General features: G+C 48.0%; 1 protein-coding gene and 1 long non-coding RNA gene across 3 annotated transcripts in view; one reads left to right on the top strand and one right to left on the bottom strand.

Moving 5' to 3' along the window:
* LOC144163338 (uncharacterized) overlaps positions 1 to 18,894 on the bottom strand; it is a 52,050-nt gene that overhangs the window by 3,380 nt on the left and 29,776 nt on the right. The gene's annotated exons all lie outside the window — the stretch shown is intronic.
* The window catches only part of LOC144163337 (gamma-interferon-inducible lysosomal thiol reductase-like), a 74,951-nt gene continuing 59,408 nt past the window's right edge, over positions 3,352 to 18,894 (top strand). The window contains exon 1 of one of the 2 annotated variants that reach the window (XM_077694273.1): positions 3,352 to 3,600. In XM_077694273.1, coding sequence (XP_077550399.1) covers positions 3,553 to 3,600 — 48 coding nt within the window. In that variant the 5' untranslated portion in view covers positions 3,352 to 3,552. The remainder of the gene's footprint in view (positions 3,601 to 18,894) is intronic. The other variant, XM_077694274.1, reaches the window with a different exon arrangement.

Below are 18,894 nucleotides of genomic sequence, written 5' to 3'. Positions count from 1 at the left end.
GCTGTCGCCGATCATCTTCAGTCGTTCCATATTCCGCTTGCAACTCCGTTGGAAGTGTGTTGCGCATGTGTTCGCATCATGCACTAAAACGCTATCTTTTGTGTTTGTTATCGACCACCCAATGCCCCCTCATCATTTTGCAGTGATCTTCATGACGTACTAAACACCATTATTCTAAGATTCCGCAACTCTCCAATCTTCCTTTTAGGCGACTTCAATTACCCTCAAATAAATTGGTCCGACAGTGGCCCGTACATTTCTTTTTCCTCCCGTGAAGCAAAAGAATTTCTTTACTTGTGTAGCACTTTTCATTTTTCACAGCTTGTAACCAAACCGACACGCACTTCCCTATCCAGCGCTAATGAACTTGACCTAGTTTTAACCACTTCACCAGATCTCGTCCACTCGCTCGCCCTCACGCCAGGTCTTAGTGATCATTATTTTGTTCACTTCTCGGTAAACACAGATACTAAACGAACCGGCAGTAAAGCAGAGCGCATCAGGGATTATCGCAAGGCCGACTTTGCAGCTATTAGCACTGAGCTTGAAGCCCTCATGGATGCCTTCATGGTCCAATTTTATGAACGTACACTAAATACTAATTGGGCCCTTTTTAAAGATAAAAGTCACTCCTTGATCAAAAAGTATATACCATCGCGCGTCATTCCTTGTAAACACCGTGCCCCTTGGTTTAATATTTTCCTCAAGCGCGCCTTTTAAATAGAAAGAAGCGACTGTTTCGCAAAGCGCATAAGTGCAACCGCCCCGATGCATGGGCTACGTACCGCCAAAGTAATAATGTTTTCAAGGATGCAGTTAAAAAAGCAAAGCGCGTTTTCTTCAATAATACACTTCCCTTGTTGCTTGTTGAAAATACCAAGAAATTCTGGACTATAATCGGTGCCCCAAAAAACAACGCAGTATCTTTAGTTGATGAAAACGGTGCCATCATCCCTCATTCCAAAAGCTGTTTTGTTTTGAATGACATGTTTAAGAAGGTCTTTACTCAACCATCCCCAAATACTAACTTTTGTCCCATTGAAGCGGTCGATTTTCCACCAATGGAACGAGTTGTTATTGACCGGGGTGGAATCATACCGCTCATCAGGAATATAAAATTATCGTCGTCATCGGGAGTAGATGGAATAAATTCAAAATTTCTCAAAAGCACCGAAGTATATTCATCCATAATTCTTGCTCAAATTTTCACCCAGTCATTAACTTCGAACACGTTACCTGACAATTGGAAGATTGGCAAGACCCGCCGCGGTGGCTCAGTGGCTAAGGCGTTGCGCTGCTGAGCACGAGGTCGCGGGTTCGATTCCCGGCCGCGGCGGCCACTTTTCTGATGGAGGCGAAAAGCAAAAACGCCCGTGTGTACGAGATTTCGGCGCACGTTAAAGATCCCCAGGTGGTCAAAATTAATCCGGAGCCCTCCACTTCGGCGCGCCTCATCGCCTGCGTTGCGTCGGCGCGTTAAACCCTACAATCAGAATCAGAAGATTGGCAAGGTGATCCCATTATTCAAGTGCGGTGACACGCGCAACCCATTAAATTACCGTCCGATTTCATTAACTATCATCCCATGTAAGATTTTCGTACACATAATTTATTCCCACCTGGTTAAGTTTCTGGAAAACAACTCTTTTTTTTCTTCATGCCAACATGGCTTTAGGAAATCATTTTCTTGCGAGACCCAGCTCATTTCTTTTACACATGACCTTTCCCTGCTCTAGATAACGGATGTTTTGTTGACTGCATATTCTTGGACTCCTCCAAAGCATTCGATCTTGTTTCTCATCAGCTACTTTGCATGAAGCTGCGAAAGTTAAATCTGGACCCTAATATTGTATCTTGGATTGAGAATTCTTTGTCTAATAGAACACAATTTGTAACCGCTAATGATTTTGACTCTTCTTTCTGTTCAGTCACATCAAGCGTGCCTCAGGGATCCGTACTCGGCCCTCTTCTCTTTCTAATTTATATCAATGATCTACCCACCTCAATTAACTCTTCCATCAGATTGTTTGCAGATGATTGTGTACTGTACCGAACCATTTCTTCAAATTCTGACTCGTCACTGCTACAGTGTGATCTAAACAAAGTGTCTAACTGGTGTAATAATTGGAAAATGCGTCTAAACATTTATAAATGTAAAACAATGAGAATTTCCCAGCGTCTGAACCTCCCTGAAGCTTCCATTTACACTATTGAAGGCCGCCAACTTGAAGAGACTAAGACGTATAAATATCTAGGAGTCCACATAACTTATAACTTATCTTGGGAAACTCACGTGAATTACATAATTAACAATGCTAATAGGACCCCTGGGTACCTCCGACGTAACTTTTTTGCTGCCCCTTCTGACCTGAAATTGATACTTTACAAAACACTAATTCGTCCAAAGCTAGAATATGCCTGCGCAGTATGGGACCCAGGATTCGATTATCTTACTAACGCTTTAGAATCCGTTCAAAATCGCAGCGCACGTTTTATCTTGGCCAACTACTCTCCCATGTCAAGTGTAACATCTATTAAACTCACCCTTAATCTAACCAATCTTTCTTTGCGCAGAAAAGCAGCTCGATTGAATCTATTTCACAAGATCTACCACTCCGAACCCAATTTTAAGAAACGAACTGGTAAGTAGTCCATCATATATTTACCGTATGCCGCCGATACCGTATACCAAAATTTACGGTATGCTACCTATGTAATTGCTTACATCGGTGGCATACGGTAAATGCTTACAAATGCTTACAAGCGGTGTAAGCAAGCTGAAAGAACAATAAAAAACTAGGAAAAGGGGATTCCTACGACAACAGATATTTCGTACCAGACGAGTACGCTAAAATTTTCGAGTAAACTTGCAGCTCGAAAATTGGCAAAATAATTAACACACACAAAAAAAGAGACACTAACACGCTACTAGACAGCTTCAACCGAAGCCTCCGATTGCCGGGAAATCTCGAAAACTTGGCATTACCATAACAACTTTCCAGTACTGGCACAACCCTCTGAAGTCTTCTTCTCCTTTTACCCGTGAAGGTGTAGCGGAAATGTTCCCGCACCGTTTCACTGTTTCACCGTTTCACCGTTTCACCGTTTCACCGCACCGTTTCAACGGCTTCACTGGTTTAGTCACCGAAACAGCCTTTTAAAAACGCGCGCCCTTCAATCGACCGGATCGGAGCAAACAAGTTTCGGTTTCGAAACCTACCACCACACGCCTTCGACACCCACCAGGCGGCGGCACAAAACAACGCAGCAGCGTGACGTACGCGGCGCATCGGAGGCCACGTGATCCTGTTTCCCAACCGCCAACAAAAAACAACTAAGAAATATCCGGTGGCGCGCTTCTCTCGCCGTGCCTCGAAAGTCCCGGCGCCTCGCCCCCTGCTTCCAGCATAACCGGCGGCCGCCGCGGAAGCAGCAGCGACGCACGCCGAAGGGGCGAGTAGGGGACCGGCCGTCGTAACACCACAAAACCGGCTTCCTCCACCAGCGAAGCCAGGCTTTTTCTTCGCACAAAGGCTGCAGTGCGAACACACCATGCTGCCTGTCATCCTCATCGGCATCGGCGCGCTTCTCTGCGTTCAGGTGGGCTCATTTCTCCCATCCCGTTCCGTGGCCAGACTACGAAGGTTGAGAACGCGGGCTCTGCGGTGAAGCTACCTACGCGCCTTTGTGTGCGGTGTTGTACCCTTCCGATCCAACTGTCACCATCTTCAGAGCACCTCCGTGTGTGTTTGTTTGTTTGTTTGTCCATTCAAACAGATAGTCGCTGCTGAAGGACGATCACGCCGTTCGCTTCACGCTTGGTTGCGACGCGATGTTTACATCCGGACGCGAGCACCCGGGCATCCGGGTGTAGTTACAGGATTTCTGACAGCGGTGTTTCGGGCGCTACCGCACGCCCAATTGAAACGTTGGCTCGCTGTGACGCCGTACCAGCCGTCGGAAAATTACATACTAAGCACGTACGCAAGCTTCTGGGCGTGTTGCAAGAGCGATACTGGGACCTCGCGTACCTTGACACACTCAGCGGCTGTGAGCCGAGCGGGGTTTCCTTTGTGATATCGCGAGGAAGGGTAGTTGCGCCAAGCGGTGAGAACGGTGCTGTTGAGGTTGGTCCTTCAGAATGTATGGGCTTTAGGACTCCGCGAAGTTCCAAGCGCCGCATCCAAGTGTGCTACAGTGAGGCTCTCGTGCCTTTTTGTCTGTCAGAATTCAACAGGAAATCAATTTCTCCTGACCGTGACAACAGCAATATAACAAAATAGAAGGGATAGTTGATATTACCACCCTTATGTACGCACTAAGTTCTGATATCCAGCATCGTTGCCAAAATATTTATTTACTGCTAAGTTCTGAAATCGCACATTTTGCATAGCTTCATCCCAATACACCATTGCCTGTCCATAACTTCGTACGCCTGATTTTGTGCAACAAAAATTAAACGCTGGATGGGGCCGACGGTAGAGTAAACAAGATACGGAACCCTTTCCTGCGCTGCCGGAGACCACTCTTTGCCTGTGAATTTTTCATTTCGTCTCTATCTGGTTAATAGCCTTCCCCTTCTTCTGGGCCCGTCTCTGGGTATCCATTCTGTTAACTTGGTGATCCAACGATTGTCAGTTCGTCTCACTACGTGGCCAGCTCGAGTCCATTTCACATGATTACTTCATTTATAACATCTGCCACAGTCGTCGTAGGCCTACACGACCTGTACCGCAATTTCACTGCAAGGAACGAAAAACTTGACATGTGCGTGCTGCAGGGAGCAGTTTTGTAACACCTTAAATAAGATACTGCCATTGCACATCACGTGGCCGCAAAAGGAATTTAAACTTCATTGCGCGTTGTACATTTTGTATCAGGTTCAAGCACTCGCTAAACACGAAAGCCACTTCATTTTTTCGACTCTGAAAAAGCACGCGATGAAAACGTAAAGAAAGACGTCTTGCGTTAGGCCTTACAGCGTATGTCGTCACGACGGGGTCAGTGTCGTGTCTAAGATGTCACAAACGTCGTAAGGCTGCGGAGGCGTCGTGCTTCGCCGCCCGGGCTCTACAACCTTTTTCTCCCAGACGTCAACAATGTCCCTCATTGAGCTTATGTCTCAGTCACGGATCACCAGCTCCGCGCGCCTAGTTACATTGTCTTTGCTTTTCGTTCGCGCCGCGTGGGTCATCTCTGCTGTAGCCGAGTACGCAACATCCCTATCGGACCCGCCGCGGTGGCTCAGTGGCTAAGGCGTTGCGCTGCTGAGCACGAGGTCGCGGGTTCGATTCCCGGCCGCGGCGGCCGCTTTTCTGATGGAGGCGAAAAGCAAAAACGCCCGTGTGTACGAGATTTCGGCGCACGATAAAGATCCCCAGGTGGTCAAAATTAATTAACGGCGCGCCTCATCGCCTGCGTTGCGTCGGCGCGTTAAACCCCAGAATCAAATCAACATCCCTATCGGGCCCAGAGCATTCGGAGCACTTGAGAGAGCGCTACAAACATTGCTGATAAAGGCTGGCTAATCAGCAAAGCGATCAAATGGAGTGCAGTGTTGGTAACTTCTCATGCCAAGATACATCGCCTTCAAATTTGGCGCGCATCCGAACAGGAAACAGCACGTTATTCTACTATATTTACTTCACTTCGTGGTGAAACTGTCCCTTTAGTTGATAGCCGGCTCACGCGTGAGTCTGCATCTTCTTTTTTCAGTCTATCTCAAGACAAAGGTTCGGTTACTGAGCGGTTTCTATCCGCGAGATGTACCGCATATGCCCGTTACCTTCTCAGTAGAGCAGAAAAGGTCTCAGTGGTTGGTAAAGCCAGAGTCCTTCAATGCTTTTCTGGTAAAGCCAAGCCTTTAGGTCTAAGTTGACCATAGCAAAGTTACTGCTGTTACGGTGGCGTGAGAGATCCGCGCGAAAGAAGAATCTTTTAATGGAGCTCTAGATTATTTTAGATTAGTGCTGGCTAGTTTGTAAACTTACAACGTACACACTGAAAAATTAAATGTGTACACGCAAACTACCGAGTCATCCTTAAACTCTCACCCTCTAGCGCAGCTTCGCTTCTACCAGTCTCGGTTTAAAAGGACGAGTCAGCCGGCACCCGCCGCTGAAGTACTAGTAATTTCGCGACTGTCGCTCGCGGCAATTGCTGGTGCGCGCCTCATATTTGCGTGGTTTGTGCGGTCTTAAATTAGGTCAAAACAGAATACATTTTTGGAACGGTTGGAGAGAAGCACTTTCAGTGTATTTAGAAGCAGGCATAAGTGCGGAAGCACATCATCATCATCATATTCGAGTCACTACAGTATACTAAGGCCTCTCCTATTGACTTCCAACCGCTCCTGTCTGAGGGCGCCCGAGTGAATTCTTTGCCTTCAAATTTTCTTAATTCGTACCCCCATCAAGTTCCGCTCGTAACCACTCTTTTCACTCTGATGGTACACCCCAGTTCTTTTCATTACATGCCCAGCCAAAGTCCACTTCTAATTTGACCAATGATGCCTTCCACCCAAGTTTCTCTTTTACTCCAAAACGTTCGTTTCCTATCCCGAAGTGCGGCTCCTTCCATCCTTCATTTCATGGCTCTTTGGGCTGATTTTTTTTTTATTTCAATGCGTTTAGCCAGGCGCCAAGTTTGTGCCCCGTACCATTACGTCTTGGTCGTATACCATTCTTTTCAACGACAGAACAAGCCTTCTGTTAATTATTTGGGAGGGCTTGCCGAAGCACAGTCCTCATCAAAATGGCCTCCGGCCGCGGCATTTGCTGCATGTCTTACAAACTGTCTGACAGGACAGCAGAAGGTTAAGAGTTTGTGTATCCCTTTGGGGGTAAAAAATATTTAGGGAAGTCGGCATAAAGAGGCTTCGAATTCCAGCTGTTTCACGAAGTTACGGCTGGGTAAGGAAGGAGCAAAGGTGCAAGCAAGTCTACCGTATTTTCTCGCGCATAACCCGTACCTAGAATGCAAACATTTCAGGGGTGAAGTAGAGATGCGCATTGTATGCCAGGTATTTCCTTTGGTGGAGCTTCAGTGCAATGCGCGTTGGGCCGTGATGCCCCTACAGCAGAAATAGCGGCTAAGCCACTGTTATCCCATTGACAGTGCCTATTTTGCACGCAAAGCTCAACAATATACCGACCTGAAAAAAATGTAATCATTAGTTGTGTGGTCTGTTAGGTAAGTTATTGTGCATACACAAATGTGTAGTGTTGCTCGAGTAGTTGTTCTGGTCCATTTTTTATGTAAAATTGCGGGTAATACGCGGGGACATATTTTCTATTCGTCGACGGAAAGCGGGGGTGCGGGTTATATGCAGGGGTGTGTTATACGCGCGAAATTACGGCATATTCTATAGCACGTGGTACGCCGCTTCCGTCCGTTCCTGGTCACTTCCCTACGGTCTGCGCAACCGAGGAATGGGGCAACTAACTGCCATGGCGGTGTGAAACATGTTATCACGAACACAGTAAAAAGTAATTACATTATCTTGAACAAACTGTGATCAGCTGATAAAAGCCTCGTGGTTCTTACTCAGCGCCAATGGGGCGTATTTTTACCTAGAAGGGAAGAAAACCCTTGTATCGGCATTCGTTATCTGTTTGTTTCAGCGTATCGAGCCGCAACCGAAAAGTGCGCTGCATACGAACGGATACCAGTATCAATGCGTTTGAGGGGCCTGTTGTACGAGGACTCTTTTCTTGCCTATTCCTCATTGCAAGCGAGGACAATGGGTTTTATCCTGTGTAGGCTATCGGCATTACCGTATCCGCATACGCGATTACCCGAACAGCTGCGTGCGTTGCACTTTACGGCATTTTAGACTTGTCGCCAGGGCTTTATACACCCCCCCCCCCCCCCCCACACCCCCATAAAGCTTCCACAACCACAAGCACCCTGCGTAGGACTTTATACACCCCCCTCCCAACCGCCCCCCCCCCCCCCTAGGAGGGTTTCGACACCCCCCCAAAATCGACATTCTGGATAATCCCCTGCTTGTCGCTTCTCCTCCTGCGACTTCAGGCACGTTGCATCGAAGATTCTTTTTTTTTTTTTTTTGCTGCGATTCCGTGCCGTAACGTACTGTCCGACAACTCTCTCTTAAAACCAAATCCGTTTTTGTTTCTTTTGCACTCGCGCTTACCCAAACCTTTCACACCTGTCTCCAGGTCGTGTCGCAACATTTCTCACCTGCCCGCGAGCCAAGTTGTTGATATGGGAATCTCTGACCTTGACCCGTCTCTGCGCCCCTTTGATATAATTTTAGATTCATCATCATCAGCCTGTCTACGCCCACTGCAGGGCAAGGGCCTCTCCCATGGATCTCCAATTCCCCCGGTCCTGTGCTAACGGCGGCCAATTTATCCCCGCAAACTTCTTGATCTCATCTGCCCATCTAACTTTCTGCCGCCCCTTGCCTCGCTTGCCTTCTCTAGGGATCCACTCTGTTACCCTTAATGACCAACGGTTTAGATTATTTTTTGTCAATTCTGAAGTATATGTGCCCCACCGATTAAAAGATTCGGTGCTTTGGGCAGTCCGCAGCGGATGGTGTACCGAAAAAGCACGCGGAGCGCTGCGCGCGCGGACAGCACATGACAGCGCATGAGGAGGACAGGCGGAGAGCGCTGACTCTGGGAGAGTAGTCGGATGAAGGGAAAGTTACTGTGTTTGTATAACACTTGATAAACAGTCAGAAAATTGCTTGCATATCGCCAGGAGAAGCCATAACGCTTTCACTTTCAAAGCGGGTACGCAGACTTAGGTGCCTCGGTGATTTTTTTTCCTTTGCTGTGGGTGTTCTTAGTAATCTAGCCCTCAAAGAACGTAAGCAGACTTAAGTGCTCCGAGTAAAGTTTCCTTCTTATCTAGGCGTGTTTCTTTCGTGTACTCGCGGTCATGTACTTATACGCTTTAGACCTGATATTCACAATTACCCACTAATGAACTCGTACTTCTAGCGAACTTTAACACAGGACGAAGAACGAAAAGACGAAACACACGCTAGACTTCAATTTGGTTTATGTTAACTTCCGCTTGGTTAACTCTCCGCTTTATTTGTCGCAATTACCCGCCTGCAATCACAATATAACGGGTTAATATCTATTGTGAGGGTTGACAGCAACTTGTTATCCCGCGAGGTTGAGCGAGCGGCAGGAAAGCGCTGAATTTTTCTCCTCTACGGATCATCCATTTTTAAAGAGAAGCTTTATATGGCTTGGCGAAAAAAACCGGCGGTCCTCCGGAAACTCCCTGTCGCAGCCCCATGCGCATGCGCGAAAAACCTGGTTGGGAAGGAGTGAGCAGGGGAGAGAGATTGGCTGCTTTTAAAGATGACGTATCGCACTCTGGCATCTACCTACACTGGAACTGCGAACGGCGCATGCGCAGCGAGCTACTACGTATATACATGAAGCTTGGCGCAGCGACAGCGGCTGGCAGGGGCGGTAGGGGTGCGGGCGGAGCCGCACCTCACAGCTTCGCTGGTTAACCATCTATAGCAATTGCACGTGCGCATGTTTTGAATATTTTCTCAATTATTACTGCCATCATCCATACATGAAAAGCGGCGAAGAACGATAAAGCATCATAGAGTTTCTTAGTAAGTATGCTAGAGAGGAAACTGCGCCTGGTAATCCATGACGTCGTGGGGATTTATGAGAACACCCCCCCCCCCCTCCCTTTTTGGCTTCGGCTTGGTATGCCAATTGGATTCTTCAGTGGTTTTGGGGAATTGCTTTTTTCACTGTGCATTAACACGTCTACGAGCTACGAGGAAGCCGAAACCCTCCCTATTCTGCGGTTGAAACAGCAGGCATGCGCGTGATCGCACCTGACGTTGGCCATGCCGCAGTCGAAGGACGTATGACTGCGCGGGTAATGTGCCACCGCGAAATTTGTAGCCGATGAAAAAAAAAGAAACAAAACACACTTCGACGATACTACATATACGGGCGCCCGTATCCGTCCTATCTTGTCATAGTCCGCCACGTTTTCTTTTTTTCTTGTTAAACTGTAGCTGACGGTCGGTGCAACGGTTCACGGCGAAGGCGACGTTTTCATAGGCAAGCTCAAAAAACTGTCAAAACTCTTCAAACAGCCTATTATTTGAAATAATGGTAAAATTAATAAAATCAGAGTCTCTAATTAGTTTCCCCCCAAATATTAACATTGTTCGTAACTACCACCTTGGCCTGCAGAATGGCAGGCAGAACCGTTCCGGCAGAAATACGCTTTACTTCCTTTTTCCTTAGTTTTAAAACAGCCTGTTTTATTTTTTACCTACATAATTGCACACTATTGTTCGCGTTTTTTGTGGCACTTTGTTTAAATTTGCGGTCACTGAAATGTTTCAATCCAAGCCTTTGATGAAACTAATTTTGACCACCTGGGGATCTTTAACGTGCGCCGAAATCTCGTACACACGGGCGTTTTTGCTTTTCGCCTCCATCAGAAAAGCGGCCGCCGCGGCCGAGAATCGAACCCGCGACCTCGTGCTCAGCAGCGCAACGCCTTAGCCACTGAGCCACCGCGGCGGGTCAATGATGAAACTAAGGCGAGCGCATGATGTAATGGCGGCTTATGACGACACAAGCGGCCTTGATGTGAGCGACATAGACGCTAGCGCCAGATTACTCTCTAGTGTATATTGTACGAAACTCTATGCAAAGCACCCGTTCTGAAAACTGAGACGGGCGCTATTTTTCTCTTATTTCTCGGACAAGCAGTCACGCGTATAACAACTCTTCCAGGTTCGGTATTCTCGTGTTTTGTCCCATTTGTCTCAGTTTCAAAAGTGCCCGTTTTGAGCAAGCCCTGATTGGCTAAAAGGGAACATCCGGATGTGACGCCATGCCGGTGGAGCTATGAGCGGCGGCTTCTCGGAGCAGACGATTTTTCGTCCCTTGTTGTTGGTTCGCTGGTGGAACAATAAACACATAAAAGATAGTTTAAAATAGCTTTAGTCGTTTAAAATGTGTTTACAAGAACAGTTGCACAAAAGTAAATCCAAAGCCCACCTGCAACTGGAATTGCGTCACTATAAAACGGACGCAAAGCCGACGTTTTCAAAACGGACAAACACAAGAATACCGCCCCAGGTTTCACTTTCCACTCGAATTTTCTGTACTCCTTTGTTGTAAGAAGCCGAGAGCGAAGGCCGCGATGCGCCGCCCGCAGTGTCCGCTCGGGCCCCCCGTGATACGAAATAAGGTCAGCCTCCTTTACGTCATGTTTACTGTGCCGCGCATGCGCGACCCGGATGCAGGGCAGTAATGCGCTGCATCTGATCAAACTCGGGCCGAATCGCGAATCGGGGCAGTCCAGGTTTGCTCAGACATCGTCCGAAAGGCGCTCGACATCGTTTCCTCTCCTCGATCGGTTCCAGTTCGTCGCGGTGGAGAACAGATATGGGCACGAGCTTCTATTTCGATGTGTAACTCTGCCTGTTAATACAACTCTGCCTGTCCAAAAATAATGTCTAGCGATAGCAGTTTTTGGGTGGATAAGCTGCGCACCAACCACGTGCGGCTTCGATGTACCGTACTTACCCGACTCTAACGCGCACTTTTGTTCCGGAAAAATAGGTCGAAAAATGGCATGCGCGTTAGAATCGGATACGAAACCGAAATTGCCGCAACAGCGGAAGTTTCGTCCCACCCATCGCCATCGCCATCTCAAGATGGCACCAAAGTCTTTAGCAACAATTTTTCGGGCGCATGAAGCATAGGCGCCTGGGCTTTTCTATCGGCGTTCACACAAATCGTCAAATCGTTCCACTTGCGCGCTTGATAACAGCAATGGCAGCAGCGGCTCTCTCGCGTTCAAAACGAGCGGTCGGCTGAAGCGTGCGCCTCTGGAGAAGCTCACGGGATGGGCTTGCGAGGCGTGGGCCACGATCCCATCGACCATGGTTGAACGTTCGTTCAGAAGTGTGGCATCGCGAACGCGCTTGACGGCACCGAGTACGAGATGTTGTGGTCAGCGGAGAGCGACGAGGAGTGAGATGAGTGAGATTACTTCGGGAAATAAATCGCCCGTTTCTCTCGCATTCGTTTTTCTTGCTCACAAAGTTCCGCGGGCGTTACAATCGGAGGTGCAAGTTTTTGCGTTTTTTTTTGCCAGGAAAATCGGGTGCGCGTTAGAATCGGGGGCGCGTTAGAACCGGGTAATTACGGTATGTTCTCACCGCGACGATCAACTATTTTGAAATTCCAGTGGGGAAAAATTATCAAAATAGACTCGCGAAAATTCAAACTCGAAGGGACGGCAATATTTTGTTTGAATGATCAGAAGTTTTTATAAATAAGACCCGGGGCAACATGCCAACTTGTGTTGTAATTAAACGTTCAGATATATTTAATAGTGCTATCCGCGAATGGATGACTGTTTTGCCTTTGCATGTAAGTTTAAAACAAAGTTTTCGATGCCAGCAAGAGCTTTGAAAACTTCCTCTCCTCAATTGCACGCAGGTGTTGGCGCGCCGGTTTCGCTTTAACGCGTGTATGCAGGTAATCGGCTTTATTTGCGACTTTTAGTGATATAACGATGCAAATGTTAGAGATATAGCGATGCAGATAATTTTCGTCAAGGGCAAGCAGAAAGTACGAATTCACCCAATTTACGCATTGTAGCAGTTTGAATTAGATGGATTTCAATTACGTTAAAAACATATCCGGTAAACCAAAGTTTTGAAATTTGTTTTAATTAAACGACAGCTTGAATTAACCGGAAGTGCGAATTATCGGGAGTCCGTGGTAATCTGGAATGTGGAGTACGACGTCATCTCGAAGTCTTTGTATTGGTAATTTGTAGAGGTTCCTCGCTTTGGCTTTTCACTTTTCTTGTTTTTTTTTTGTTTTTTTTTTTGTTTTGTCTACCTCTATTGCTTTTCCTCTCCGTTTTTGAGCCCCCCTTCCGAAATGAAATCATGCGTACGCCACTGCGTGTACGTGTGTCCATGCATCTATCGTCCAGTGCGGTTATTTCGAGAACACCGGCCGCTTTCCACGTCGACATCGAGCGGAAACAAGACGCTCGAGTGGTTGTTTTTAGAAATTCTGCGTTGCGAAGCATGTATACCCAATTTCAACATGCGTGCGGGATATCTGTTTCGTTTCTTGCAGATGACTGGCGCGTGATCGGCGGCATTACGGTAGTTTTAGTTAGTTGCGCCGTCAAAGCCAACAGGTATGGGGTTGCTTAAAGTGAGATAACACGTAATATGAAAATTGCACTGCAGCGCGGATGGAACTTCTATTTTATATATCAAAGCTGACGGATAGCGATGATGTCTTGGTGGGTCTGCTCTCTCGTAGTTCGACTTTCTCATGCTTCCGAAAGAAAAAATGCATCGACCCTTACGTTGCAAGTTAGGTACTTGTTCGAAGTTAAAGAAATTAGTTAAAAATGCGTGCAAGACCGTTGGCAGAGTGCATTCGGAATCTGCTCAGAATCACAGCAACGTGTTACCGTAATTGTAGCGTGGCCGCAGTTGTCCCGCTGACCTTGACGTCATATTATAGCTTTCTCAGTACGTTAGCCTAGTGTTAAAACTGATAATTTTATTGTAGTAATACTTTTGTTCTACTATTATAGCCTTCCCAATTGATTCTAACCTTTTATAATTATAGCCTTCACAAGGATGCGCGGAAACTCCGCAAGATAAAAACATTATGAGGTTATGAAGGAGCAGGGAAACGACACGGATAAAGGCAGAAGGCAAGAGCGATATACAGAAAGATAACGTAGAGAAATTCGTGCTGCGGGAACACCCGCCAGATGTCGGATGCTCACATCTGTACAAATGAGCATCACAAGCAGTTTGATGTTGTTGTCGTGTCGAAATGGCCATGTGCTAATGAGAGCGTCCAAGAATATGTCCACTCGAGAAAGAATGGCTAGTTCATATAAAATCCTACGCACAAGCGGTATCAAAGCTCTTGCGTATACAATCGACTGGTCGATTATACAAAGACACCGAACGTTTCACTGTAATATCTGCTTGATTGTCGTCATACATAGAAACAGCTGCGTCACGGGGTACTTAACCCCATCCTTCCTTCCTTTTTTTTTTTCTTTCTGCATAAAAACAAATATATCACGTGAGTGGAGTTCTCGTTTGAGTGACAGATGCTCCTAGCCCTATATCTGGTGTGTCAGTGTTGTTTCATATAACGAGTTATTTTGAGGGCCGCTCTTATCGGGGAAAAAAATGGGCCGCGGTACTCAAGAAGCAGTGCTGGAATAATTCTCCAAACTGCGACAGTTTCGGAATCTGCTCTAGGTGCCCGTATACTCCACGCAGACCGGAGAAAAAAGTAAAACGAAAAAAGAAACACATTTCAAGCTCTTTCTGTCTACACTACATACAGCTCGACGCCGAGTCTTCGAGGAAAAAGCCACAGCCTGCGGGGGGAAATAGACCAGCTTCCACGAGCGATACAGGAGTGACAAAATAGCCGCGGCTACCCGTCTTGTCCGGCCGTCACTCGAAAATAGTTGCGCGGAAGGCAGAGAAGTTGGCTCGTTTCGCCTCCGCCGCAAGAAAATAGCCACCTCGTAAGACGGCAGGTGCTTCGCTCATGCGATGCCTTCCCCCGTCTTCACGACGAAACGAACCGTGTCTAAAAACTGACCGCGGCCAGCGCCGAAACGTCCCCTGCGCGGCAGACGCCCGATCGGCGACCGGTGCAATTTGCGCTGAGAGGGCCGTCTCTTTCCTGTTCGTCAGGATGCCTGTGTGAGCAGCCACGGCTCTTGGGCACTGGAGTACCGAACGAACACCACCACACAGAGAGCACAGGCCTGTGGTACACGTCATCGGCGGGGTTGTGCGGTCACCTGGTTGCGCGACCTCGTGCGGCTTAGAGAGGGGGCAACACTATGAGCTAACGGAAAGACAAGGAAGAGCGGAGAGAGGGGAGGCGATGGCCGGCCCCGTTGCAGCATGAAGGGCGCTTGCCGAAGAGTTTGTAACCTTTACCGACCCTCGAGTCTTGCTTGACCCCTTCGGTCGTGCAACTCGCCTCGTCCTTGCGCCGGCTCGGAGGCTCCGACAACCGGGAAGTATTGGTGCTAAGTATTGCCGCGCGCGGATAATTGCCTCTCGCCGGGCTGTTATTTTCGACGCTCCGCATCTATTACCCTTTGTTGTTGGTAACAATGTCTTTAGCTCGGTGCGCGTGGTTTGATACCACGTGGTCGATCCGCCGCGGTGACTCAGTGGCTATGGCGTTGTGCTGCTGAGCCCGGGGACGCGGGTTAGATTCCCGGCCGCGGCGGCCGCTTTTCTGATGGAGGCGAAAAAGCAAAAATGCCCGTATGTTCGAGATTTAGGCGCATGTTAAAGATCCCCAGGTGGTCAAAATTAATCCGGAGCCCTCCACTACGGCGCGCCTCATCGCCTGCGTCGCGTCGGCGTGTAAATCTCGTAATCAAATCAAAATCAATTGATACTATGTGGTCGATCTCCCTCGAAAGTGGCGGAGATGAGAGAGGGGTGGACGAAATCGACTCTTGCGAACCGCCAACGGGTTGATCCTTTTTGTCATTCGCATGCGCTTGATCTTTAACAACAAAAAACCCGGATTCGTCAGGGGTGTACGCGGTTGCCGAGTTTCGATGAACGCGAGGCGAATAAGATAATCCACCTGCCTGCAAAACTGCTTTCGCGAGAACAAGTTTGCCAGGAGCAGTCAAGTGCTTTACTGCGTTCCTGAAGTGTATACTTTTGCAGCTGGTAAGATCTTATACAAGTGCAACGCCATACGAAATGCGGTTTAATGGGGGTTATGTATGCTTTTAGTTTTGAGTTTGAGCTTTTACAACAGAGAAAGCGATATAACGCTTTGTCGATGAACGTACAGCTTTCTCGTTCCGTTGGGGGGGGGGGGGGGGGGGGGGGGTAATGCGCCGAAGCGACACCTGGGATGTGAGGTGCGCATGGAGGGCTCCCGATTTATTGTAGCGTGAGCTACACTGGCCGAGGTTGAGCAGTTTCGCGTGGCTCCTGGAGAGCTGTGCTGCGCATGCGCGAGGATCAGTAATGTCTCACGGCGCACAGCTGGCGCGCCGGAGCCAGGTGATGGCCGGAGCCGCCGCCGCGACTTGATTGGATTGGATTAGAATGAATTGGATTGGATTGGATTAAACTGGATTGGATTGGAAATCGTTTTAGCTGCAGTAATCATGATAATAAGCTAATCCTAGACAACAAGGAAAGCTAAGAATAACCAGCTGAACCTTAGCTCACGCTACGTATATCCTGGCATAGCCGAGCTAAGCCACTTCTAATTTTTTCAACCACCTGGCGATCTTTAACGTGCGCCAAAATCTCGACGGCACGTGGGCGTTTTCGCTTTTCGACTCCATCAGAAACGCCGCCCGCGGCCGGATCGAACCCGCGTCCTTAGCCACTGATCGCCACCGTGGCGGCGTCTCTTTTATCTTAGCAACTTCAACACCGCAGCGCTAAGCTGTATTCGACCGCTGGACGCATGCCCTCAGGAAGAAAAGGTTGGGCTGCGATGAAGCGCTCTGACCGCGCCGTCGACCCACATCCCGCTTCTCTCGATAGCCTATAGCCCTCAAGGGTGCTGTTGACGCATCCGCTGCCTTGAAAGCGATAGCGAAACGCTAAAATGGCAAATCGGAAAGCTCTCAGCCAGCGCACGCCCCGCCGGTTGCAGAGCAGTGTAAACACTTTCCTCATCAGTGTATACGAAGACGTTGCTTTTGTGTATGATCGAACGTAAGCAGTGTTCGAAGAGCTCTTTGGAGAGGAGGCTTAAACTTCGTACTTTCGTAGGAGGCAGTGAACCGGAATTCGAGCTGTAAGAGACGATTACTCGTATTCCGGTTTCCTGCGTCGATCTTCTGACGCTCTTACCGCGTCACGCGCATGCGACGTGTGTCACGTCCGAGTTCGTGTCGTCACGCGGGGAAATAGAGTAAACCGTCGTCAACGCGAAAGCACGTGGGCGGAGAAAAAAAAAATCGTTATAAGTGGTATTTCGATTAAGTGGTAGCGACTTATGCGCATTTGCGTTAGTTTCAGAATGCGGATTCTTTATTTTAGACTGTACTCTTATCGCTCCACGCGCATGTTGGACATCCGATCGCGGATATGGCCCCACACGGAGAAATATAGTAAAAACCTTCGTCGAAGCGGCAGCATGGGGAAGGGGAAATCATGGGGGAAGTGGCATTTCGATTAAGCAGAAGGGACTTATTGACACGTGTGTTGGTTTGGGGCTGGGGATAATTTCCACTTCAAATATATTTATTATTCCGTTATGACGAGTATGTAATGTATGCACACAGGGGAGCAAAGTTTGACGTGCTTGTTTCCCTCGCGGCTTTTTGGGTGGCAGAGCTACAAAAGATATGAAGGGAAAGCCTTCAGCTGTTCTAGAGCGGGGCTGACTTCGATACCCATCATTCTCAGAATGCGTTATGCCGGCGTTTCCTGGTTACATGGCAGCAGCGTGGAAGATGTAAGCGATGTATTTGCATAATGTTGCCGCAGAGCGACGTGTGTTAATTTACAAGCGGTCATGGTAGCTCGAGCAACGAGTCCGTCGTCACCGGTGGTGTGTCCCCTGGAGCTACGCGCTTCTGTCCACGTCTGCGTTCCGTAATAATATGACCACCTTATTGATTCACTAATAATGCAAGCCGCCCAGAGCCGATGAAATTGCCGCGTATCTGTTTCCTGCGTTGCAAATGTCGACGAAAGTCTATAGTCGTCTGGCGCCCCTGCCAAGTCTGGCACCCCTGGCGCCCCTTCTCTTTCCCGCTCACCTCTCATGCTGTTACTCTCCCGTCTCATTTCTCCCAAGATAACACGCTAGAGGTTTGCTCAAGTCAATTTAAATTGACCGCGTTTCACTGCTTCACGCCGAGTGCTTCGATGCCAGCGCTGTTTTACGGCGGAGACGCGCGTGAATCGAGGCACTCAACTACAGCGTTTATAGAAAGAACCTTGTTGCCGTACTACACGAACGTTCCAGGCGGAACATGGAACCTATCTAGTGGAACCTTTCGTTACTGTTGCCGCTTGATTTATTCAAATGCCTTCAGGAGCTATAGTGGCGCCGGCGACAACAGGCGACGGAGTGAATTGTTTTTTTTTTTTTTTCTGCAGTGGATGTAGTGTTCCATTAGTATCGCAAAAATCAAGCATCCGTGAATTTTTTAATTAAGGGACGCTGCAAATATCAATTATGCATTTATTTTCTGCCTCATATTTGCGTAATGTTTTGCTTTTGTTCAACAATGCTGGCAAGTATGAACATTGCCACCGGACTTAGACGTCTAGATTTAGCGTTGGGTATATAAACCTATTGTGAAGATTCTGTTTCACTTTTGCCGGGTGGCTGAATCGAGTTTCAGACAGACAGACAGACACAGACAGACAGGCCAAAATTTCTGCGTTCAAGTAGCCCAAGAAAGACGGCCTTTAATAGACGGCCGCCGTTATGATCTTTCATCGCCTCCCAAACTTGAGCGCGCTCTTCTATGAAGTGAGTTCCTCTAATTTAGCACCAAAATTTGTCTTTGAAAGTGCCCGTTACTGGAAGTGATGTATTATTCTCTCGAACGTGCTCGTGATGCACGTTCCCTGCCCAAAACGGATACCTGCACCGTTTAAAGAAAGTTTGCGTTGTGTTTGTGTGCGGGGGAATTAAGTGGTCTGGTGTCTCTATCTAAAGTGCTTATCTGTGCTTTCCAAAGATTATACATCTGCAGCCACCAGAGTGATTGATATTTTACTGCTTGTGTCCGCTCCTCCACAGTAACATATTTCGTTCAAGTGGGCTGTCGCGACTCTGTTGTTTACTAAGTTGCAAAACCGGCACCCTTTGAGTAATACTGAACTGT

This window comes from Haemaphysalis longicornis, unplaced genomic scaffold (genome assembly GCF_048455015.1).
Source record: "Haemaphysalis longicornis isolate Haplotype H1 unplaced genomic scaffold, Haemaphysalis longicornis Haplotype H1 scaffold_12, whole genome shotgun sequence".
NCBI classification, from domain to species: domain Eukaryota; kingdom Metazoa; phylum Arthropoda; class Arachnida; order Ixodida; family Ixodidae; genus Haemaphysalis; species Haemaphysalis longicornis.
This window is presented reverse-complemented; position numbering and strand designations above follow the sequence as displayed.